The following is a 25,385-nucleotide window of genomic DNA, read 5'->3' on the forward strand; positions in this document are numbered from 1 at the left end:
CATCATTTGCTAGCAACATAGTTTTTCTTTCTACTTGTCTGGAATACTGGTAATATATACTAGCACTGAGATACAAAGCACCTTACAAATGTGACTTGATGTTTTTCTAGGTTGTTCACTCAAAACTATTAGTCATGTTTCACTACTTTCTTCATTTAAGAAACCTGCTCCCAGGTTCCTCAGAAAACTAAAAACAGAATGCCCATATGATCCAGCAATCTCAGTCCTGGGCATATATCCAAACAAAACTCTAAACCAAAAAGATACACATACCTTTATGTTCAGAGCAGCACTATGCACAACAGTTAAGACATGTAAACAACTTAAATATTCATTAACAGATAAGTGGATCAGGAAGAGGTGGTATACACACATATACAATGAAATACTACTCAGTCACAAAGAAGAACGAAATAAAGTCATTTGCAGTGACATTGACACAACTAGATTATTATTCTTAAGTGAAGCAAGTCAGAAAGAGAAAGACAAGTACCATATGATATCACTTACATGCGGAATCTAAAACATGGCACAAAGGAACTTATCCATGAAACAGAGACAGATTCAACAGTCAGAGAAAAGACTAGTGGTCGCCAAGGTGGAGGGGTGTGGGGGAGGCATGAGTGGGAGGTTGGGGTTAGCCAACCTAAATCATTGTACATGGAGTGGATAAACAAGGTCCTACTGTACAGCACAGAGAACAACTATGTTCAGCATCCTATGATTAACCATAATGGAAAATAATATTTCAAAAATAATGTGTGTATATACATATGTATATATATATAAAACTGAGCCACTTTGTTGTACAGCAGCAATTAACAGAAAATTGTAAATCAACTACACTTCAATAAAAAATAAAGAAACCTGCTTCCAGGACACATTTTACTTAAATGTTTTCAGTTATACTATTTAAAAAGACATCGTTTTAAGTAGCGATGACCCAAATGATAATTTATTTGTAGTCACTGATTACATATTCCCTATTCACTCGGAAAAAAAAAAAAAAAAAACAGAAAACTACTCCCCAATGCACAAAATCCAAATTAGAGAAATATTGTAAGTCTCTGAATCAATACATATGTGATGAGGGTACCCCAACACAGAAACAGTTTTCTCTCCTTTAAGATACCAGTGATTTCTCTTCTTCTGAAATTGCTCATAATTTTTAGAAGGGAAAATATTTAGAGCTTCTTTCACCCAGGGAGCATCCTTGGGAACAGGGGGAAGTTGCCTAGTAATTAGAGAGGTAAAGTTATGATCAGACTGTCAGAGGTGGCTGTAGAGCTTAAAGAGGATCAGACTCAGAGCAAAAAAGGAAGGGAGGCAGCTTTTTGGAGGATCTGAGAATCCTTTCAGTCTGGGGAATGGTGCACTCTTACCAGTGTCCAGCAGTGTGTTACAGTGGAGACTGTTGCAACACATGTTCTTACAAACCCTATAGGATAAGGATGGCCTACAAATCCTATTACAGCAGAGTTAATGATCAAACTTTTTTTTTGCATTCAGATAAGAGATCAGAACACTTTTAACTTATTTGTCTCTATGTCTTATATTTATTTTCTCTTCCCTTAATTTCCCAAGAATATTTTTCAGAAAAGCTCCAACCTTAGGGCAACAAGAAGACTCAGAAGGCAAAGGGGTCAATGGTTGGAGTAGCATCCAGAGTAAGAGCCATAATCCTACTGATCCAGGCAAATCTGCTGATGCAGGCAAGCACTTGCGGATGTAAAGGAAGCAGGCTGTAAGGAAGCTGGGAGGTGAGAGTTTTCCCCAAGTGAATACTACTCGAAACTAGTGACACTGTGAGAGATGACGCATTTCTCCTCGTCGGACAGGAAGAGCTAAGACATGCAGCTGAATGGGGACTGGCAGTCAATGACTGCAGTTTTTCACCAGAACACTCAGCCTCATTCAGGGACTCATCAGACCTGAGCAGGCGGTGTGTATCCGAAGTGTTGGCCAGAGTTCTGGGCCAGAATTCTGCCCAGCTCTGGGTCTCTCTCTTCCCTCCTTTTATAAGGGAGTATAGTGGTCCACCTCCCCACCCCAATCATTGTTTTCTCTTTCTGTGGTTTCAATTACCCATCAAGCCTGGTCCAAAAATATTAAGTGGAAAATTTCAGAAAGAATTTATAAGTTTAAATTGCACACCATTCTGAGTAGTGTGATGAAATTTCATACAGTCCAGCTCCGTCTCTCCTGGGATCCCCAACCATGGCGTGATGATCCAGATCACCCAAGGATGACCCTCCTTCTTATGCACCATCAGAAGGGCAACAGTAACCTAACACTACATCACAATGTCTATGCCATTCACTTCACTTCCTCTCATCATGGAAGCATTTCATCATCTCACAGCATCACAAGAAAAGTAAGTACAGTTCTACGGTTCCAAAAGATACTTTGAAAGAGACCACACTCATATAACTGTTAGTACAGTGTTTTATTATAATTGTTCTATTTTCACTTATTGTTGTTCACTTCTTACTGTGCCTAATCTATAAATTAAACTTTGTTACAGGTATGTACTTATGGGAAAAACATAGTACTATAGGACTTGGTACTATCTGTAGTTAAAGGCATCTACTGTGGGTCTTGGAACATGGATAAGGGGGAACTACTATCAGGCTCTTCAACGTGTGATAGTAAAGGCTGAATCTCAAAATATTACCAGTGTTGAAGTGTTGCTAAGAAGTACTGGTGGTAGAGGCTGAGTGATTGGGTGACGTACACTTGCCAGGGTTAAACTTAGCTTTAGAACTGCAACCACGGTACACTGTTACCTGAGTTCCTCACTACAATTTCTTAGCTTCAGATCCTTTTTCTCCTGTGGGAGGCCTATTGCTTATTGAAGCTAGTTTATCCATGTTTGACCCACTCTTTAGGTACTCAGACCTCTTTCCCCTAACGTTCAGCTTCACTTACAAGCAGAGATTGGCCTGTAGAACAAACTGATGGAGATGTATGGAAAGATTTATTCTTTCTCATATGATCAGGGTGTCTACTATATACCGTGGCCAAATCATTGGACTAGACCATTAAAAACCTTAAAATATAGTGGATTTTCTACCTAAGCTGTATTTTACGAACTTAACTTCCACCTATCACAGTTTTGGCAAAAATCAATCTTAAAAAAATACTCAAAATTTGCTCAAAATGCAAGGGAAAAGAAAACAGGCAGCTTTCCAGTGTGTTCCCTGGACCCAAAGCAACTTTATCCAACTGAGTGTGTTGTTTTGAGGCATAAAATTAAGGATTTTTCATTTGAGCTTGAATAGCGGTTAAAGGAATTATTGCTGAAAATATTAGTGTTATAGTAATATTTTAAGTAACTAAGTAGCATGTGGTTGTATAGCCATAGTTATAGTACTTGGTTGCCACGTTTGAGATTATTTATCTCTTTTTGGTGGGGGTATAGGGGAACAGGGAGATGCAGGAAGGATTCCTGATTTTCTTTCAGTATTTTGTGGACAGAAAAATATTCCAGAGAAACAACCCAGATTTCAGAATGAAGATGATATATTCTTCAAAAGCCAATTTAGTTACCAAATTAGAAACATATACACTTAATGTGCTGTCACAACAGTCCAGAGAAAGGTTATAAAGTGAGAATAGGATAAGTGCCAGTTCCTTGCTAAACTTTAAACACTTTAAAAGATATAATACGTTGAGATGATTTAACACTTAGCTAACACTGTCCAAAAAACCCAAACATTCAATGTCAATGCTAAGGGGCAGGAGGCCACCTAAAGATATGGTACCTGCTGTGGTCTGAATATCTGTGTTCCCTCAAAAGCCATATGTTGACACCTAACACCTAATGTGATAGGATTAGGAGGTGGGGCCTTTGGGAGGCGATCAGGTGACAATGTAGGAGCCCTCTTGAATGGGACCAGTGCTCTTATAAGAGATGTCAGAGATCTCCCTTGCCCTCTCCTTCTACCACGTAAGGCCAAATGGGAAGTGGGTCCATGCCAGACACTGCATCTGCTGGCACCTTGAGCTTGGCTGTTCCAGCTTCTCGAGCTGTGAGAAATAAGTGTTGTTCATAAGCTACTCAGCTTATGGTATTTTGTCACAGCAGCTCAAATGTGCTAATAGAGCACCATCCCCCGAGTCTGTGTTCTTCTGCCTGTCTCAGTCCAAGGAATTACACATGACTTAGCAATTGACTGAATCCACATTACATTGAGGCCCAACTGCCTTACAAAGAATCAGCTGTAAATGTTGGGAAGTCATCTGCATACTGAGAATGAAACTGTACTGTTCTTATTAATGCCCAAGTCTCGTCATGATTCTTATATTCTTTTCCTGTCACCTGCTATTGTTCTACATCAGATTTAGATGAAAGAATCTTTCCAGTCCTCCCTAGGGCAGTGGTGCAAAGCTATTTTTGGAAAAACACTTAACGTCATTACTTCAGTTCTTTTTTGTCATGACCCTCTTGTATGATGGCCTCAGTGTGCAGGTTCACAATCCCTTCTACAAAATTCTTGGACCAGAGGTGTTTGGAATTCAAGATTTTTTCAGGTATGGTGTCCTTAGCATGTAGTACCCAAAACTTCCAGTGAGGTCCAAGCCAGCACTTCGTAATCAAATACATTAACGTTTCTGCAGGGAAATGTATGAATTTTCACAATAAAGAAAAACTGTAAATAGCCTCAAATTAGTTTAGGGCAAGCTTTGCCATCAAATGAGTTTTGGTGTCAGATCTGCAAAAACAACTGTCAGTTTGGGGGGCATTTTGGCTTTTGAAATTGAGGATAAGAAAGTGTCGATCTCTACTGGCTTTTCAAAGAGTTAAGACAAACTAAACTATTGGTGCTTAGAGAAAGAAGAGACGAAAACTACCACCATACAAATTTAATCCAAGAACCTAAAATAACCTGAGGGGGGGCCTTTCAAAGGGGTCTTTGAAACACCAGATTTGACTACATTAAACAGGGCTTTATGGTAAGCGGGTTGCCTTTCTTCCTGGGCTCCCATCATATGACCCTTGACATACGTTATTCTCCAGAGTGAGTCTGTGATGATTCTATTGTCATGGAATCTGAGCTGCATTGCTGACCTGCAGGGAAAGGGCCCAGAAGTAGGCAGACCTAAGTGTTCTGAGACTCACAGAACATTCCCAGACTAGAATAAAAACCTCAACAAGGCAAGAAGAGTGTTGCAGCCAACTGGCAAGCTTATACTATGACTCCACAATAAAGTAATTACACTGTTTGATTTTTTAAGAAGATAACCCCAAAAGTTGCCTTTTCCCTTAATATAGGGGAACCGTTTGTTAAGCCCTATTCTTTGAAGTTTTAAAGGTGGAATTGTGAAGATTATATCCTGGCTTGTGCTAGGGATTATATACTAACGAAGGGATAAAGTGTCCTTGAGCTGAGGGGCTGTCACCAGTGGAGACAAATGGAGGTAAAGGCTTACTTGGCTTCCAGGGCCAGTGCGATGATGCCTGCAGCCATGGGGGCTGAGGCTGATGTCCCTGTGTGGTTGTCCGTACAACGCTGCCTCAGGTCCGTAGTGATCTAGAAGACAAAAGTGGAAAATTTAGGGCTCTGGAGTCAATGTGAGTCACATGCAAGTAGAAAGAAATGTACTCATAAAACTGGAATGGAGGGGTGTTAAAATAGTTGTTTTAAATTCCTGGTTCCTGTGCTCCTGTGACCGTATCACTTCCAGAGAATTGCCTGTGTAAATCAACTTTGCAAAGGGAAGGGTCTGGAAATTGGATTCCACTTGTGTTACAACTGGGGTCAAGACTAAGGTGAGCCTTTGGCCAGAAACACACAGGTTGTGCAAGTTTATCCTTAAAATCTACACCTAGCCACCTCACTTGCCTCACTCTGGTCCCAGCTCTAGCTAATATCAATGTACTTTTATTACTCCAACATTTTAAATAATCAAACATGTTGAGCCAATCACCAGACACTGAGTTAAGCATGATCAGCGTAAGGAATAAAAGTACAGGGTCTTGTTCTTGCCCTCCTAGAACTATCACTTTGGAAAAGCTGCAGGTGCAAGCAAAAGATTTGTTCTGTTTTAGAAGGAACATTTGCTTACAGACTGATTTTTAGGATACACAGAAATGTGACTCGGATGAACCAAGATTTAAATCCTGACACATTTAACACAAACACTGAAAACAAGGTTGAAGCCAGTATAATTGATGTGAAATTAACAGCCCTAAGTACATGCTTGAACACTAGAGGAGATTAGCCACTTTCCATTTTTTTGAAAACCAAAATGTAAGAATCAGATCATTGTCTCCTCTTGGTTTGAAGCCAGTTCACTTTAGCTGTGGTTGAATAACATGCCCATCAGCAAGGGCAGGATTTCTCAACCTGTGTTTCATGATCATTTCCTGAAGGAAGAAAAATAAAATGCAGATTCTTCATAACCAGCGAAAGGAAGCATCAGGGTAAAAGATTTTGCAAACCATTATAACAGCTAAGATTTAAAAATCCTTCCTCCCTGATAAGAATCCATTTTTGCGCTCCCTCCTTGGGACTAACAGCCCTCCTGTTGGGAAGGTATAAGGCTTATGAGATGAACTTAGTAGGACTCACATCGCAGCTATTGAAGGACACTGGTAAAGCTTTCTCAGGCATCAAGATAAGCACATTGCCCATATTTTACAGATAAGAAAACTGAAGTGAGGACATATCTGGTGGCTCAGTGGTAAAGAATGTGCCTGCCAATGCAGGAGACATGGGTTCCATCCCCGATCTGGGAAGATCCCACATGCTGCAGAGAAACTAAGCCTGTGCTCTAGAGCCCGGGAGCCGCAACTACTGAGTCCTTCTGTCACAACGGCCGAAGCCCATGCACCTGAGAGCCTGTGCTCCCCAACAAGAGAAGCCACCATAATGAGAAGCCTGGGCGCTCAAACTAGAGATAGCCCTGCTCACTGCAACTAGAGGAAAGCCCACGCAGAATAAAGACCCAGCACAGCCATAAACAAACAAATAAAATTATAAGAAAAATTAAGAAGAAAGGAAAACAGGTGAAAGATCAGCAGAAAGGTGCAGGGAGACAGAGGCGGCGAAAACAAAGCCCTGCTTTTCTAAGGTGCATCCTTCAAGAGAAGTATGCAGATAAGCTGATTCGGAAAGAAATTTGATCATCACCAAAAGAAACGAATGCATAACTGCTTAGAAATGAATCCTCCCCTAAAAGTTTCCTTGGTGTCGGGTGAGGATGTCTGAAGGGACTCTCTAATTATCAGTTATAAAACGAGATGGACATCTTGGTGATTTCATTTCACACAACACCATCAGCGCTCATTGTCTGTTCCTAATGCCTTTTGACACCTCTAATATTACCAGCTGGGGCTTCCAAGGTGGCGATAGTGGTAAAGAACCCGCCTGGCAACACAGGAGACTTAAGAGACACAGGTTCAATCCCTGGGTCAGGAAGATACCCTGGAGGAGGAAATGGCAACCCACTCCAGTTTTCTTGCCTGGAGAATTCCATGGACAGAGAAGCCTGGTGGGCTACAGTCCATAGAGTCACACAGAGTTGGACACGACTGAAGTGAGTTAGAACGCACACACACAATGTTACCAGCTTACCCATCCTAGAGAGGTGCTGATACAAAAGAAGTAGGAGAAAGAACAAAAATATAGATAACTACATAGATATGGTGGCAGTAGAGAAGAGTCTTGTACTCTTCTCTGGACTAACTGATTGCTGGGCAAGAGGCTGACAGTGTGTTTGGCAAGCAGCGAGAGTTGTTTCTAGATTCACAGATTTGATTAGCCGGCCATCCATGGAGCCTCCACACTGTGGATGTTCAAGAGATATCTGGGTAAAAAGAGCCCTACCTGTTTCTCCATTAAGAAACCCTCTTGCACTGTTGGTGGGAAGGTAAATTGATGCTGCTACTATGAGAATATGAAGGTTCCTTAAAAATCTAAAACTAGAACTACCATATAAGTCAGCAATCCCACTACTTGGTATATACTCTGAGAAAGTCACAATTCAAAGAGACACATGTACACCAATGTTCACTGCAGAGCTATTTACAATAGCCAGGACACAGAAGAACCTAAATGTTCATCGACAGGTGAATGGGTCAAGAAGATGTGGTATATGTATGCAATAGAATACTACTTAGTCACAAAAATGAATGAAATTGGGTCATTTGTAGTGATGTGGATGGACCTAATAAAGTCTGTCATAACAGTGAAGTAAGTCAAAAAGAGAAAAAAATACTATATACTAATGCATACACATTAAAAATACTGTATACATTATGCATAATGCATAATATATGGATGTGAGAGTTGGACTATAAGGTAAGCTGAGTGCTGAAGAATTGATGCTTTTGAACTATGGTGTTGGAGAAGACTCTTGAGAGTCTCTTGGACTACAAGGAGATCAAATCAGTCAGTCCTAAAGGAAATCAATCCTGAATATGCATTGGAAGGACAGATGCTGAAGCTGAAGCTCCAATACTTTGGCCACCTGATGCAATGAACTGACTTATTTAGAAAGACCCTGATGCTGGATGGTTGGATGGAATCACCGACTCAATGGACATGAGTTTGAGCAAGCTCCAGGAGTTGGTGATGGATAGGGAAGCCTGGCGTGCTGCAGTCCATGGGGTCACAAAGAGTCAGACACGACCGAGTGACTGAACTGAAAGTATAGACATGAAATCTAGCAACATGGTACAGATGAACCTGTTTGCAGGGCAAGAAAAGAAATGTGATGTAGAGAAGGGATATGGGGACATGATGTGGGAAGAGGAGGGTGGGATGAATTGGGAGAGAAGCATTAAAATATATACACTAACGTGTAAAATAGATAGCTAGTGGAAAGCTGCTGCATAGCACAGGAAGCTCAGTCCAGTGCTGTGATGACCTAGGAGGGTGGTTTGGGGGTAGGGTGGGAGGGAGGCTGAAGAGGGAGGGGTTATATGTTACTTACAGCTGATTCACTTTGCTGTACAGCAAAAACCAACACAACATTATAAAGCACCTGTGTTGTCATTTGTTTAGTTCCAAGTTACATCTGACTTATTTGAGACCCCACGGACTGTAGCCCTTCAGGCTCCTCTGTCTATGAGATTTTCCAGGAAAGAGTACTAGAGTGGGTTGCCATTTTCTTTTCCAGGGGATCTTACTAACCCAGGGATCGAACCCGCGTCTCCTGCATTGTCAGGAGGATTCTTTACCACTGAACCACCTGGGAAGCCCTTAAAGCTATGATATGCCAATAATAAAATGTTTAAAAATTAAAAAAGAAACTTCCGAGATATTCAATTGTTGACTTTAAAAAGGTATTTTTTTTTTGTGGGGGGTGTGGGTAAAAAAACCCCACAGATTTACTGTTTTAATAATTTTTAAGAACATACACTACAGTATTGCTAACATGCACACTGTTGTGCAATTCTAGAGCCCTGTGACATTTTCATCTTGCAGGACTGAACTTCTACCCATTAATCAACTCCCCACCCCTCTCCCTGGCAACCACCATTCTACTGTCTGCTTCTATGCCTGTCACTGCTCTGGGTACCTCATGTCAGTGGAATTACCCAGCATTTTTTGTGTAAGTGCGTGTGTGTGACTAGCTTATTTCACTTAGAATAATGTCCTCAAGGCTTATCCATGTTGTAGACTATGGCAGGATTTCCTTCTTTTTAGGCTGTATAATATTCCACTGTATTACTCCATTGTGTTATATAGTATATTTTCTTTACTGAGTTATCTGTCAATGGGCAAATGACAGATGAATGGATGTGTTGCTTCCACCTCTTGCTTACTGTGAATAATGCTGCAATAAACATGGGTGTGTAAATGTCTCTTCCAGATCCTGTTTTCAATTCTTTTGGATATATACCCAGAAGTGTGACAGATGGACTATCCAAAAGTGATTTCTATCTCATTCGAATATATGGGTGAATCTGCAGCCTTATTTTCCAAAGGCCTGGTCCTTAAGTCAGTGCATAAACACCACAGGCACAGCCTTTTTCCAGGTCTCTAGATACACTGCTGTTGAGAGATGGCCTTGCCTGCATTCTTCTCATTTTACCTCACCCTCATGGCCACATTCCTTTGCCAAGTTCTATTTTTTTTCAATGACTTGTGCCTGAATTCAAGATTTTTCATGATGTTTTCCCACTTGGCTCACTTTGCTTATTCTTCAGCTGCACCAGAATGCACCGCTTTCAATGCACAGAAATGAATCCAGAATAAACACTCCAAGTGTGTGTATGTAGTGTTTTTGAATCTAATAAATAACCACCTCCAGCCAATCTCAAACGTGAACAATAAAAGTTTTATAATGTTGGATTTGCCAAATACCCCATCCAAAATAGAGTCAGCAGGCACAGACATACACGATATGTATGTAAATAAAAAGCTACTCAGTACCTTTATATATAAACACCAATTTACTGTTAAATGCTATTAATATAGGTTTGTAGAATTCGACAACATCATTGTCGTGCTTTTATATTTTTCTCCCAATCAATTTCACTAAATGAAACTTGAGCAGTGAGTAGCGGTGTTAAGGGATTAGAACAGGAAGGTGATGGAAAGAAGGGAGGTTAAAAGGAATGAAGAAAAAAGAAACAAAAACATCCTCACTCCCTTCTCATCTTGCTTTAAGTGAAAATTCCAGCTGGGTCATTTCAAGAGGAAGTTACTGTCAGTGGTGGAGATATTTAGGTGTAAATTACCAGAAAGATCTAAGGCAGGGTTTTCATCATTAAGAGAAGCCACAGTATCAGGATATTTTTATGTCCATCTTTAGAAGGAAAAGGCAAAGACCACCAAGAAGCAATCTTGAAGAAAAACGATGTTGCCCAAACTGGAACCACATGGGGTAACCCCATTAATCACAATGCATACATACAAGTTCTGACAGTGTAATTTAAAGGAGAAGCTGCATTCAAGGGTCAGCCCACATCATGGGGCTGGGAGTTCAGAGATTTGATACGTGAAAACGGAACAACAAAGCACTTTAAGTTTCGATTCCATTTCAGAGAGTGTCTCAGAATTTGGTTTTGGTCCCGCTGGCGCATCTTGCATGCTCCAAATTCCCTAAATTCACTACCCAAATGAGAAACAGAATTTTTCTCCACAGAACTTCTCATGTTGCTCAAGAAAATATCATTTCTGTCCATCAGAGTGAAGGAAACAGGAGATGACACCGGGCCCCATGCCAGATCAAAGCTGTCTTGATCAGCAAATTAGATTTTCAGCCTGTCCCAGGATGGGTAGCAGATGGCTTTTGGAGTCTGCAAAGTTAGGGATGTTGTCCTGATCTGGTGAGAAGGGGTGGGTATTGTTCAGGTTGAGTCAGGCTCCCTCTGAGAAGAACCATCCCTTTTTCTCATCCTAAGCTCTTATTTCCTAATATTTCACATTTCATTACTTGGGCTGATTGGATCTTTTATTCTAGCCTGTTGATGTAATTCTCCAGGGAATCTCAGTTCAGACTGAGTCTGGCTATAAATGACAAGTCTTTATAGCAACCCTACAGTTAAGAGTTTCTATCTCCCTGAGACCCTGTGATCTGTTTTATTTTGAAGGTGCCATATTGTCTCATATCTGTTAAAAGAACAGCTGAAGAGATATTTTTAAAACATGAAATGATTCTGTCTGTTAGGTTGAATTTATTTCTGGTGTCGATTTGGATTTAGATTAGAAATGTGCTCCGAGGACAGAAACAAAGTCTTAAATGTGCTAATGAATAAAATAGGAGATGCTGATTTATTAAGCCAGCAAAATAAAAAGGAACTGAAGACCAGCTAAAAGCTTTCTGTGTTCACTGAAGTCACAAAGACTGGTGTAGAATTCATTCATGACTGACAAGGCCACACAAAATTCCACTCCCATGCTGCAATGAGAATCTGTAACGGTAGAGTGCAAATGTAAGGTTTTGCTTATATATGTGAGATTGCTATCACTAAAGAAGGATGCCATCTTATATCTTTTTTTTTTTTTTTTTTTGCATCTCTATAATGTTCAGTTCAGTGCTGAGTACAGAGCAAAGGTGCAGTATTGGCTACGTTGAATTACTAGTGTCAAGCTACTTTACACTCATTTTGTTCTATATTTTAAACTCTCCCACTTGTTAGGAAAGACTTCAAGGTTATTTTTTTTATCGATTTCTAAATAAGACTCATATAAACTTATAAGCAGCCTACAAAAATTATGTGTGTATGTGTATATATACAATTCTGGGGCTAAAGCAGACCCTTCCTCTTACTAGATGCACTGCTAACACTAGATCCACTGCTTTGAAAATGACTCACACAGCAAGTGCAGAGACTGAGGGCAATGAACAACAGGTGTGTAGGTGTATGCACACATCGGTGTATATAAAATTACCTTTGATTCCCTCAAGAACTCTACAAGGGAGATATACTATTTATTAACTAAGGAAATGGAGGCTCAGAAAGACTCATGAGCCCAAGGACATGCAGTCACTAAAGAGCTAGTAAGGGGTGAAGTATTAAATTCTGAAATGGCAGCAAAATAAAAAGTTGAGCTATGGAGTGTAGTCACCAATCCGAGCAAAGGCGGCAGTTTCAGACTATCACCGGCAATCTCAGGGGAACCACCCTAGGGCTCCTTCCCTGTCAGCAGGTGGATATCTCCATTCTCCCTCAGGCCACAATCAAAATTAGAACTTTTCAGGAATAAATTCCCCCCCCTTCTATTTAACATTCTTGAGAGAATATGGATCAAATGTCCATACAAACTAAACACATCTGGATTTGCTAGCTTTGACTCATGAAAAATCATGACATTTCCCAAATCAAAAGGAGAAACAGAAAGATGATAGTCATGACTGCTTCTGAATAAATAATTGGGTAGTGAGAGAGGGTACTTTCTGCAAAAAGGAAATGTGTAGCTGCTTAGGAATATTAAAAGCAATAAGATAATTCCTCCACGTGGAATTGGTCTTTCAGGCCAACCCTGAGATACCCCAGGCAGCAAGTCTGACATGAACACAAATGAATAAAATGACATCAGAAGAGGGCTGAGCAGAGCATACATTCTCTAAACCTTGGCTCACAAAACCCCTCTAAGAAGGAATACAATGGCCTCCATATTCCAAACACTGTGATAAATTACTAGAGAAAAAAAAAGGTAAAAGGCTGAACTAGTTCCAAAAGAAGCAGATAATTTAATGATGGAATGACTGGAGGAAGAGGAAAGCTTTATCTCTAACACAGAACTTGGGAGAAATTCAGGAGGTAGTGAAGGGTTACATAAAGACAGGACCTTTAATGCTCCTTGACACTAAGAACGGTTGGATGTACAGTTTTATGTAGCAGGATTCCTGCAGGCAATTTCCTATGTGAAATATATTGTCAAATACCCTTTGCCTTTCACCAACCTTTCTACCAGTAGAAGGAGATTCTCTGAAAGAGAGAGAATACCCACCTGTCTCCTGTCGCAATATGAACCCCCTGTGATGCTTCTACCTTTTCCAATGTCTGAGAGTCAGTTATGCCTCAACATTTATGGAGCTCAGGTTCTGGGAAGGTACAAAATAAACTCTTCAACCTCAAGTGGTTTCCAGTCTAGTATGGAAAATGGATAGTCAATAAGCAAATGTGTAACATCACATTAAGTAGCTCTAAGGACACTAGAAAGAAAATTGAACAGGATAAAAGAGGAGAGTGTAGGGGAGGGTCACACCATTCTTTCAAGGGATGGTGAGGAGGAACAGTCCTCCTGAAGAAAAATTTGAGAAGAGGCATAAAAAAAGTGGTTTCTGGAGAAACAGTATTCCTGCCAGATGTCATGTCTCACAGAAGAGGGTCCTGGTTTGAAATCACACAAAAGGCATGGTAACTTTGGAGAGCTCAATGCCAGGCCATAGGAATTAGCAACTCAGACTGGCAAAGGGCTTAGGTGTTTTGCAAGAGGACTGATTGTCTGAGGCAATTAAGAAGAGGTCAAAGGCATGAAATTCAAAATTAGTGAGCCATAAAAATAAAAATATGCTGCTTGATGTAATTACCACTAGTCCCATGTGGATATTTAATTTTAAATCAGTTAAAACATAACAAATTAAAATTAAAGTTCCTCCATTGGACTGGCCACATTTCACAATAACATATGTCTGGTGACTACCAGTTTGGCAGCACAAGTGGAGAACCTTTCCATTACAGCAGAAAGTTCTACTGGACAACGCTGATATAAAGGACAAAGGAACAAATTGTTCATTGTATTCAGAGTGTATAAAACTTGAATATACTGTTGCCAAGAATATAAATGAAAGTAAATGTACTATACTTAAAAATTAAGATTACCTCCTATATTAAAAAAAATACTGGGCCAAGGAGTACAAAACAATGGATGCCTATATATTCCACAAACGTTTTCATTTTTTGGATCACTGTGAATGAACCTCAAACAGGCAAGAAAAACGCCATTCCTTCATACAGCCCCATGCTGGACATCCTTGGACTGGACAAGACAGCACGTTGGTCACAAGGTGGGCTGGGGGTTCAACCCAAATTTGGTTGGAATTCAGACTCTACTACTTACTAGCTGTGTTTCTTTTAATTCTTACTTTCCTCATCAGTAAAATGGGTACAATACCTGATTTCCTGCATAGGGTTCTGAGGATACAAAGAGATGGTACATTGAATGTGCACAGCACGCTGCCAGGTATACATTACAAGGGCAAAAAATGTTACATTTACAACATGTCAATATAATTATAAAAGTACTACATGCCCAGCATGGAATAAAATGGATATGGTGTTATTAAGAAAAACATTATTTCATAATAGCCAGTCATTTCCACTGATTTCTATTTAGCTTATAGGGGAGCTTCTTATCATAGTAATCTTGACACTCTGAATGCTTCGCTTGCTGTAGTAAGGTTCAAGGCCAACACTGATCTCAATCTATTAAAGCATGAGTGGAATACTAAGGTCCACAACTGTATCGATAGTGACGGCAGGAAAACGAGGGATGGAGACTGGGCTACATTCTGAAACTCGGGGCAAGGTTCTCCTGCTTGAACACCATTAAAAAGACAAGTAAAATTTATTTAACAAAAGTGCTTTCCCAGAAGCAGTGAGACCTTTCCTCTCTCCTGGATCCTCAGCGGCTGCCTCAGTTAAACTCACAAAGGTGCTCTATGAATGAAGAATGACAACTGTGCTCTTCTCGAGAAGGTACAAATTACAAAAGGAAATGGATGGCCTGGGGAGGGGAGCCCCAGAACAAAGGGAGACACTGTTCCTGTAACACTCAATCACAGATGCCACTAACAGGATGCAGGCATCTCTGAGGGACCAGAGGCAGCTTTTTCAAAGCCCGGTGGAGAACAGGCCCCAAGTGCAGAGCTGGATTATCTGTCATTCTGACATCTAGAAGGGAAAGGGGCAGCTGGACCCCCAAAGGCTGATGCTGCCGCCAACTCATGTTCAAACTGTTAGTCAACATTGTTCACCTTCAAAGCGCCTTTCTTTACGGGGTGGATGGAGCAGATCATGGTTCTACAGATCGGAAAAATGAAGCACCTCCATTAACAACATCTGGAATAATGACCAGCCTCAGTTCCCATGATGCAGAAAGCTACCCTGACTTACGGAACAAGGATACCAGCCACTTACTAGGTGGCTTGCTGCCATAGGAGCTATGCAAATATCTTATGCTCAGTATCTTGTTATCTTCATGAAAATCCATGAGGTTGGTACTGGCTTTACCTCCATTTTACAGATAAGGAAACCAAGATTCCAGGAAAGTTACTTAGCCACTGAGTGGTCTGTCTGCAGCTAGAGATTATAATTTGAAACAGCTACAGCACTCCTGTCCAAGGAAGGGTAATTTGAAGATTCAGGCAAAATAAGAGATTCTGAGAATTGGTTACAGAAGAATTACTAACAAATGGCTGCCATGAGAATGGGAGAGGTTAAACAGAAGGTAGAGCCAAGTAAAAGTTACATAGATAACTTTATACATTGAGTGACTCAGTAAAGGTCTTGATATCAGTAGCAACTAGGGAAAAGTGAAATATGACCGAATCAAGGATATTGACATTATTTCATGGTGTCCATTTTTTCTCTCAAGCCCTATTTTTCATCACAGAATGATTGATTTGTCCATCCGTGGGAGAATCCTAAATGACCACCCAGTCAATCGGGGACATAGCAGCTGCCACACAATCACAGGAGACATGGATGAAAGGCCCTAGGAGGTCGAGTGTAAGCAGTAGATCTCTGGGCAGTGATTCCGAGGTCCCTCTATCTGCACTGTGCTCTTCCACCTGGATCCAGGCAACCCTTCCTTCTTCCTGGATATTTTGCCCACTGGACTATAAGCTTCTCTAAAGGAAGGTATTTATGGAACTTAAAAACACCTTTCTCACAACCATCTCACAGGAAATAATAGCACTAGATAGGCATGTTTACTTTGAGGCAATGGTGAGATACCTTAAGATGCATTCAGACTCTGGAAGTTTGAGAAGAAAATTCTTATTCCAGAGAGTTTCATCAGGATTTCCATGATGCAGAACTGATAGATGCCACTCAGTATTAGTGGGCCTTGACCACGAGTTCTGCTGCTGCTGCTGCTGCTAAGTCACTTCAGTCGTGTCCGACTCTGTGCGACCCCATAGACGGCAGCCCACCAGGCTCCCCCGTCCCTGGGATTCTCCAGGCAAGAACACTGGAGTGGGTTGCCATTTCCTTCTCCAATGCATGAAAGTGAAAAGTGAAAGGGAAGTTGCTCAGTCATGTCCGACTCTTAGCGACCCCATGGACTGCAGCCCACCAGGCTCCTCCATCCATGGGATTTTCCAGGCAAGAGTACTGGAGTGGGGTGCCATTGCCTTCTCCAATGAGTTCTGAAAGATAAGCAAATTTGGAAGCCAAAGAAATATTCCTAGATGAAAGCATTTCCATTATGAAGGTAAAATATCATAGAGCATCATTTCCCATGAAAAAAGCCATGATATTTCAAAACTTGTCATCTCGGTATTTTCTCCTTTCATATACAAAGTAATGTGGAATATGTTTATTGATGAATGATGGAAGTACTTTCAGGGGAATTTATATGAATATGTTTAATCCAGTTGTTATGAAGGTATTAGAGAAAGAATGTATTATATCCATATTTTTAGGCAGCTTTTATTTAAATCAATCTGAAAATGTAACTAAAGCAGATAGTAAAAGGGGACTCCCTGGTTGTCCCATGGTTAAGAACCCACCTTGTAATGTAGGGGACGTGGGCTTGATCCCTGATTGGGGAACTGAGATCCCATATGCCACAGGGAAACTAAGTCTGTGTGCCACAACTGGTGAGCCCGTGTGCCACAACTAGTGAACCCGTGTGCCACAACTACTGAGCCTGTGTGCCACAACTAAAGAGTCCATGTGCCACAAGGAAAGATCCTGTATGATGCAATGAAGACCCTTCATGCCACAAATAAGACCCAACTCAACCAAACAAATAAATAAAATAAGAGGATAGGCAAAGGTAGCTGAGAAATCAAATATGAAGCCTATAATAATCAGGAATCAAGAGGAACCAAATGGATATGGATGAAGAATTACATGTAGACATAGTAGCCTATCACCTCTATTTCTAGCACTGTATAAAGCAAGAGGGAGCATCACAGAGTGACTCAAACCTATATGAATCCTGGGATCTAAAAGCAGGGTATTGGCTAAATGCTAAAAAGATTCAGACATAGCAGCTCAGCTTCACTTTAGAAGACAAATCCTGAGACATTTTGCAAAATCATGATCGGGAAAAGAAGACAGTGCAAAGGTGTCTGAAATTCAGAGTCGGCTATACTGAGTGGGGACATCCCCAAAGTCAGATCTTTCTTGAGCACCAATGGATCAGTGTACAAAGCACTTTTTGTCTACTTCCTCATAATCACTGAAATAAACCTTGTGAACTACATATTATCAAATGTCCCCATTTGACAGTTAAGGATGTTGAGACAGAAAAATTAAGTAATTTGTCCAAAGGTACCAGCTAGCAAACGGTTCAACAGTCAATGAAACCTAAGCAGGCTGGTTCTGCAAACATGAACTCTTAACTATTTTACCATCTGCATAATAAGGAGGGCATCTTGGTAAGCAGATCACACAGGATTACTGTGCTTTTTGTTCAGGCAAACTTTGTGCTGGTGTTAGAGAAACACTTTTGATATAGGTTTAGGTCACACTGAATTCGTTGTATCTACTTTGAAACCAAAGATCTGAAACTGAAATTCAAAGACAGTATGGGGACAGAGTAATAGGGAACTGGGCTGAGAATTCCACCCAGTCTCTTCTCTACCACTAACTCACAGGGTGAATGTGGTCCACTCATTTGTCTTTGAGAAAACTGAGGCTTAATCATGTCTAAGGCCACATTCAATGCTGGATTGTAAATGACCCAGAAAGGCTTTTCAATGACTTGGTAACAGAATGGTTGCATTTACAAATACTTGTGTTGAAAGAAAGTGAAAGTGAAGTTGCTCAGTCGAATCTGACTCTTTGAGACCCCATGTACTATAGCCCGCCAGGCTCCTCCATCCATGGGATTTTCTAGGCAAGAATACTGGAGTGGGCTGCCATTTCCTTCTCCAGGGGGTCTTCCTTACCCAGGGATTGAACCTGGGTCTCCTACATTGCAGGCAGACTCTTTACCGTCTGAGCCACCAGGGAAGTAATTAGCTAATTTAACATTCTATTTCCATATATTACTTGTGCATATAAATGTATGCATTCTCCCTTTGTGTTTCAAGATAAATAAACCAATCATGCCAGAGAAGCAAATGGTACATACTATTTTCTTATCATAGGACTCTCCACTGCTGTAGGTTGTGGCCAGTGTAGATGAACACTCTTCCAGGTACCAAGGCTTCTTTCCACTTTCAGCTGTGCTGCTGATGGAGATAGTATAGATGCTGTTGGTGTAGCCATCACAGGAGCAGTGGTCTTTGCTCCTTCCACCATTTCCTGACGCCCAGACAAAAACCGAGCCGAGGCCTCTCCGCCCCTGCGCACAAACAGAAATAGGTCACAGATTCCGCATGAAGACAAGATCAATATCAACACAGCAGAATCAAGCATTTGCAGGAGGGGTATGATACTTCCCAGGTGGCTCAGTGGATAAAGAACCTGCCTGCAATACAGGCGACGTCAGAGATATGGGTTCAATTCCTGGGTCAGGAAGATCCCCTGGGTGGGCACTCCAGTATTTTTTCCTGAAGAATCCTATGGACAGAAGAGCCTGGCTGGCTACAGTCCATAGGCTGCAAACTGTTGGACATAACTGAAATGACTGAGCACAGCACATGATGCTCTATTAATAATATGCTGGATCTGAGCTGCTTTCTGAGGTTAGAGGGCTTGCTTTTAATGAAAATAATCCAAATGCAATGTACAGCCTGATGACTATAGTTAATACTATTATATTGCACATTTGAAAGTTGCTAAGAAAGTATATCTTAAAATTTCTTATCACAAAGAAAAATACTGCAACTATGTATGGTGATGGATGTCAACCAGACTCACTGTGCTGATCACTTCACAACTGTATGCAAATATTGAATCAATAATGTTGAATACTTAAAACTAATGTCAACTATATCCCAACTAAACAAAAAGAAACAAAAATAATCCCCTTTACCTGATACAGTCCTAGAAGTAACAAGAGCACCAACAATGACAATAATAAGGGCTAACATTTGCTAGATACCTACCGTGGGCCAGGCACCATTCTAAATATTTTACATGAATTGGACTGAATTCCTCCAGTGACTGTGAGAATGGTACAAAGTTTGTCCCCCTCATCGAGATAAAGAATTGAGATACAGAAATAATGTTAAGGTCACAAGCCAGTAAATGGTAGGACAAAATTTGAACCCAGACAGCCAGACCTCAGAGGTGGCATATTATTAGTCACATTTTATAGTCATATGATATTCCTATAAATCTACATCCACATGAAGTGGGTGCTATTATGTACCCTCATTTGATATATTAGCAATGCGAGGTGTACAGAAGTAATGTAACGTATTTACTCTGAGATCACACTGTCAATAAAGGGCAGAATTTGGGACAATGTCTTTCATTCTAGAGCTGTGTCTCCTCTATGTATGGCAGGGACATTAATTATGAAGGATGCTAATAGATGTTACCAGAAATATAAGAATTTCAAGATCAAATATCTTTGGGAAACTGAATTAAGCAAATTAAACAGGTTTCCTTTTTGCAGAACTTCATAGTCTTTAGGTGAGTGACCATTCATTGCAAAGCCCTAAAAGGGTGGCATGACTTGTAATTTCCAAACATATTTGCTTGTGGATATCTTCTTCAACCAGATCCAAGAAGTTTTTGGTTTTTCTTACAAAACTTGGCATAAACTCAAAGACTTTCCTAGGGTCATAACATAAGTAAGGAGAACAAGCAAAGAACATAGATGTAGTGATTATTTTTCTATATAAGATGAGATCTTCCAGAGAAAAGAGATAAATAAGCCAAATTGAAGATCTCTCAGAACAGTTATAGCTCAATCCTTCAGAAATTTTACCATATCAAATCTACAAGGCATGCTGGAGGAACCTAGGCCAAACCTATCATTTTGTAGTTAGGAATACAACAGTGTGTTCTAAGTTGTGCCTGACTCTTTGTGACTCCATGAACTGTAGCCTGCCTGCTTCCTCTGTCCATGGGGTTTCCTAGGCAAGAATATTGGAGTGGGTGGCCATTTCCTCCTCCAGGGCATCTTCCCAAGCCAGGGATCAAACCTGTATCTCTTATGTTTCCTGCACTGGCAGGCAGATTCTTTACCACTAGCGCCACGTGGGAAGCTAGTTTGTAATTAGGAAGTGAGAACCAAAGTCACAAAGCTAGTGATGGTTAAATTTCTTTCCAGGCCCCAAGTCTTCTGGTCTCAGAGTATTTAGTGTGTTATCCTGGAATTTCTAGAAAAAGAGCCAAAGAAAGAGAGACAACAAAGAATCTGGAGTATCTTTGATAAACTCTCCCTGACCTTGAATTTTCAAGGAATAGAATATTTATGACAGGATTTGACTTGACCTGAGCATAGATTTCTTTCTGTCCTTCAATGTGGAAAAATGCAATATGACTACAGAGGAATGGGAAAAATTCATGAAGAGAGGGGGGAGAGACTTCTGGATGTTACTGCCACTAGACAGCTGGGCCCGGTTTACCATCCTTCAATTTCCCATCCAAATATTCATGAAACATAGAGAAAGATGCAAAAATCACCCAGATATCATAAATGAAGGATTTTGTTCAATGCTTCTAATTCTCTGGAGGGAATTACTCCTCACTGTGATATGGACGGCAATATTGAGAAACTCTGGTGACTGACCCGTATCTGTATCTCAGATACATTACATTGCAGCCAGAGAAGAAGAAGAAAGTCCCATTTCATCACCAACATCTGTCCTTTCCATCACACACTGAGGAGCTCTGTCATCAGGAAAAAGCATGGTCATGTGGGAGATTTACCTGACCAGTCAACAGAATGCTTGAGATGATGCCAAAACTTACCTGGTTTAAAGAGCCCCATAACAGATGATGGCTTAACACCCACAAAATGATGGAAAAGCACATATGGCACAATCACATTTATATATCTATATAAAATTATGACTGCGTGCTTATGTATAAACGTCAAAGAAAACATCTTGAAAAACATATTCGATTTACTCCAATTTAAAAGAACTAATAAAATAAAAAGCATTGTTATTATGTGACTCAAAAAATGAAAAAAACTATTTTGTAAGACAATATTTGGAAGATACTTTTGTGTTGTAATATCATTACAAATGTAGGATACAAAATGATTTTGTACAATCTCAGTTTAGAAGTGTATGTGCTTGTGTATGCCATGAAGTTAATGTGCAATACAGTGATATGTTTAAAGCTACCATCAGGTGACAATGTAATAGAATTTCTCCTGCTCAATAAGATTGGAAAGGAATTTTATTTTATTAATACCATCCTACTGTGACCATGTAGGATTTTTATAAACAGAAATAAATACATTTATTTCTCCATTAAGACTGACAATCCAGGGCTAATTCTTAAGAGATAATTTCTGTTTTATGATCAACAGGAATTTTATACATAGAAGGTTCATTGTGCCCTAAAAACCACAGAGGCTAACACTTACAGAGGCTTTCTATAGTCAAGCACTGTACAAACATTTTTCTGTTTGTACACAATCAGTTCAGTTCAGTCACTCAGTCGTATTCGACACTTTGCGACTCCATGGACTGCAGCACTCCAGGGCTCCCTGTTCATCACCAACTCCCAGAGTTTAGTCAAACTCATGTCCATCGAGTTGGTGATGCCATCCAACCATCTCATTCTCTGTTGTCCCCTTCTCCTCCTGCTTTCAATCTTTCCCAGCATCAGGGTCTTTTCAAATGATCAGTTCTTGGCATCAGGTGGCCAAAGTTTCAGCTTCAGCATCAGTCCTTCCAATGAACACCCAGGACTGATCTCCTTTAGGATGGACTAGTTGGATCTCTTTGCTGTCCAAGGGACTCTCAAGAGTCTTCTCCAACACCACAGTTCAAAAGCATCAGTTCTCTGGCACTCAGCTTTCTTTATAGTCCAACTCTCACACCCATACATGACTACTGGAAAAACCATAGCTTTGACTAGACAGACCTTTGTTGACAGAGTAATGTCTCTGCTTTTTATTATTATTGTACACAATAATTCTGCACAATTCAAGTCTGTATCATTTTTTTTTTTTTAACGGATGAGCAAATTGGGACTCAGAAATGCTCACTAATGCCAGACCCAAAGCTTAAATCCAGCTAAGTATGGTAAAGACAAACTCCAGAGGAGGAGGGTATGGAGTCTGTAGTCACCTCACAACCACATCCCTGGGCCTGAAGGGAGCGAGATAGAGAGGGAGTCACAAAAACTGGAGACTGTGGGGTTAAATGGAGCTGAAAACTGGTCAAGGGATGTGCCAGCCCATGTTGGTCCTGCAGGGAAGGAGCCCAGGGGACTATGCACTGAGCAAGACCCCGTCTTTTCCTCCCTCTCCCCCATTTTCCACTAATGTACCCATTGGCTGGACGCCACCAGAAGCCAGAGGACCTGGAGCCCATAGAGATCAGTATCCCAGAGCAGGAAGCTTGTGGAAAGAAGGGAAGAGGAGAGCTGGAGGGTCTATTGGAAGACGTAGCTTCCTCTTTAAGCTGTGCTAGGGTCTGGACTGTGTCCTCTCAAATTCATATGTTGATATTCTAACCCCTGAGGAGACTGTATTTGAAACAAGAGCCTTTAAAGAGGTAATTAAAGTTAAATGAGGTCAGAAGAGTCGGCAGGATGACAGGATGGTGTCCTTTTAAGAAGATGAGACAACCAAAGTGTGTGAACAGAGAAAAGACCTCCTAACAACACAGCAAGAAGGCAGCTGTTTGCAAGCTGAGGAGAGAGGCATTCCTAGAACCGAACTCTGCCAGCACCCTGATCATGGACTTCCAGATTTCTAGCCTTCAGACTGTGAGAACATCCATTTGTGCTGTTTCAGGCCCCCAGGCTGTGGCATTCTCTGCTGGCAGTCTGGCAGTGAATGACACAGGTGAGAGGAGGAGATAAAGGGTGCGTGGCCCCCCTCCCCGCCCCCAGGCTACAGCACGTTCAGACGCTGCCCTCACTTTGTCTACAAGGCAACCAGACCTCTCTGCCTGTGTGTATGGCTGATGATTAAAGTCCCAGAAATAAACAGACTGAATTTGTGGGCTGAAAATGCCATAAAGACAGCTGCTAAAGATCTAGGGGGCTAATCTGAAACAATTAGTAATTCAAAGGTTTATTTACTACAGATGCACAGGGAATTTTCATTAGTGTGCAATATTTGGAAAACCAAAACATATGGGGTAAAAAAGAAATCTGGACATTTATCTGAAATTCAGAGTAATTTAAGTATTAAATCTTAATGTGGATATAAGGAGAAAGGAAGGTGGGCAGAAGATTTTAAAGAGAAAAATATATTGAGACATATTTTCCCGAAGTACAGGAAATAACATTATTTTATACTGTGGTAAAGTATTATGATTACAACTGGTAACTCTGAATGAGAGAGAAAAAAAGAAAAGTCCTCCAATATGAGTGCCAAGTCAAAAGATAGTAAATTTACAGTAAAATATCCTGTGAATCCATGCAGGACCCATTTGATCAAATGCTAAATATTCTCTTTCATTGTGTATCTAATTGTGTATGTGTTTCTGGATCAAATCTGGGTCTCTTTACCATATAGTATTTACATTAGTAAATACTATAGTATTTACATTAGTAAATACTATAGTATTTACTATTGAAAAAACATCCATGTCAAAGTGGACCTGTGTTGTCCAAGGGTCAGCTGCATTCTTCAGGAGCATGACTAAACGACCAGAGCCTTCCGGCAATACAGAAGACGTGCCAGGACACTGTGCTGGATGCTTTCACATCTATCAGTTAATTTCAAGCCAATTAGATATGCATTTTTACAGATAAAAACGTGAGTAACATTAAGTAATGGGCACACTATAATGTAAGGAGAGTGGGATGGAGACAGGAAAGGGAGACTAACAAGTCTGATCAGAACCTCCATATCTGTATGTGTTGACAAGAAGAGACATAGACACAATAAAACAACTGGAGGAGGAGGAACTCTCACTGAAGGGCCATGTTTTTCAAGTACAGCCTGATACCCAATTTTACCAAAGCCCCTCAGTGCTCTGCTGCCTGCCCTTTTCTGATCTTTGCACATCAGTGAGAGCAGACTGCAGAAGACTTCCCTTTACGGAAGCTCTTCCATCCATGATTCACCAGGAAGGGGTTTCAGGTTGGAAGAGGCTGGAGAAAGACAAGGACGCCTATGACTATTCAGTACCTAAGATATGAAGAGAGAACTTCATCTTTTTGAAAGCTCAAAAGTATTCTGACAAACATTTCCAAAATAAATCCTGTTCCTTAACAGAGCTAGGTTCACTGAAAAATTAGTTTTGGTTTAGAATCATGATGTAAAGGCAACACAGTAGCAACAACAAAGAAGATGCTTGTTTCAGAATTTAAAATACATACATATTGCATTTTAAAGTCATACTTAATAAATCTTTGAGTCACGATCATCACTAGGACAAATGAGTCACATCAAAATGAAGTTTTCTTAAATGTTATCTGAAAAGAAATCTAACCCACAATTCAAAACAAATCAGGAGAACACAGCTTCTGGTGCCTCGGAGACTACATTGATGTAACTTGGTGGGAGGAAGCCTTCTCTGGGAAGACACAAAGAGAACATAGTCATGGGACAGATGCGCGAGTAGATGTCTTTGGTAAAGACTAAAGCCCAAGACTTGTTTCTTCAATCAGTGAATCTGGGCAAGGTGAGGATGGGGAAATTAATTATATG

The 25,385-nt window shown here is 40.6% G+C and overlaps 1 protein-coding gene across 3 annotated transcripts in view; it reads right to left on the bottom strand.

The window, feature by feature from the left end:
- PCSK5 (proprotein convertase subtilisin/kexin type 5) overlaps window positions 1-25,385 on the bottom strand; it is a 517,126-nt gene that overhangs the window by 278,912 nt on the left and 212,829 nt on the right. For all 3 annotated transcript variants that reach the window (XM_070375753.1, XM_070375751.1, XM_005892979.2), the window contains exons 8-9: window positions 18,774-18,986; window positions 5,434-5,534 (exon numbers count right to left, since the gene is read on the bottom strand). In XM_070375753.1, coding sequence (XP_070231854.1) covers window positions 5,434-5,534; window positions 18,774-18,986 — 314 coding nt within the window. The remainder of the gene's footprint in view (window positions 1-5,433; window positions 5,535-18,773; window positions 18,987-25,385) is intronic.

This window comes from Bos mutus, chromosome 8, assembly GCF_027580195.1.
Source record: "Bos mutus isolate GX-2022 chromosome 8, NWIPB_WYAK_1.1, whole genome shotgun sequence".
NCBI classification, from domain to species: domain Eukaryota; kingdom Metazoa; phylum Chordata; class Mammalia; order Artiodactyla; family Bovidae; genus Bos; species Bos mutus.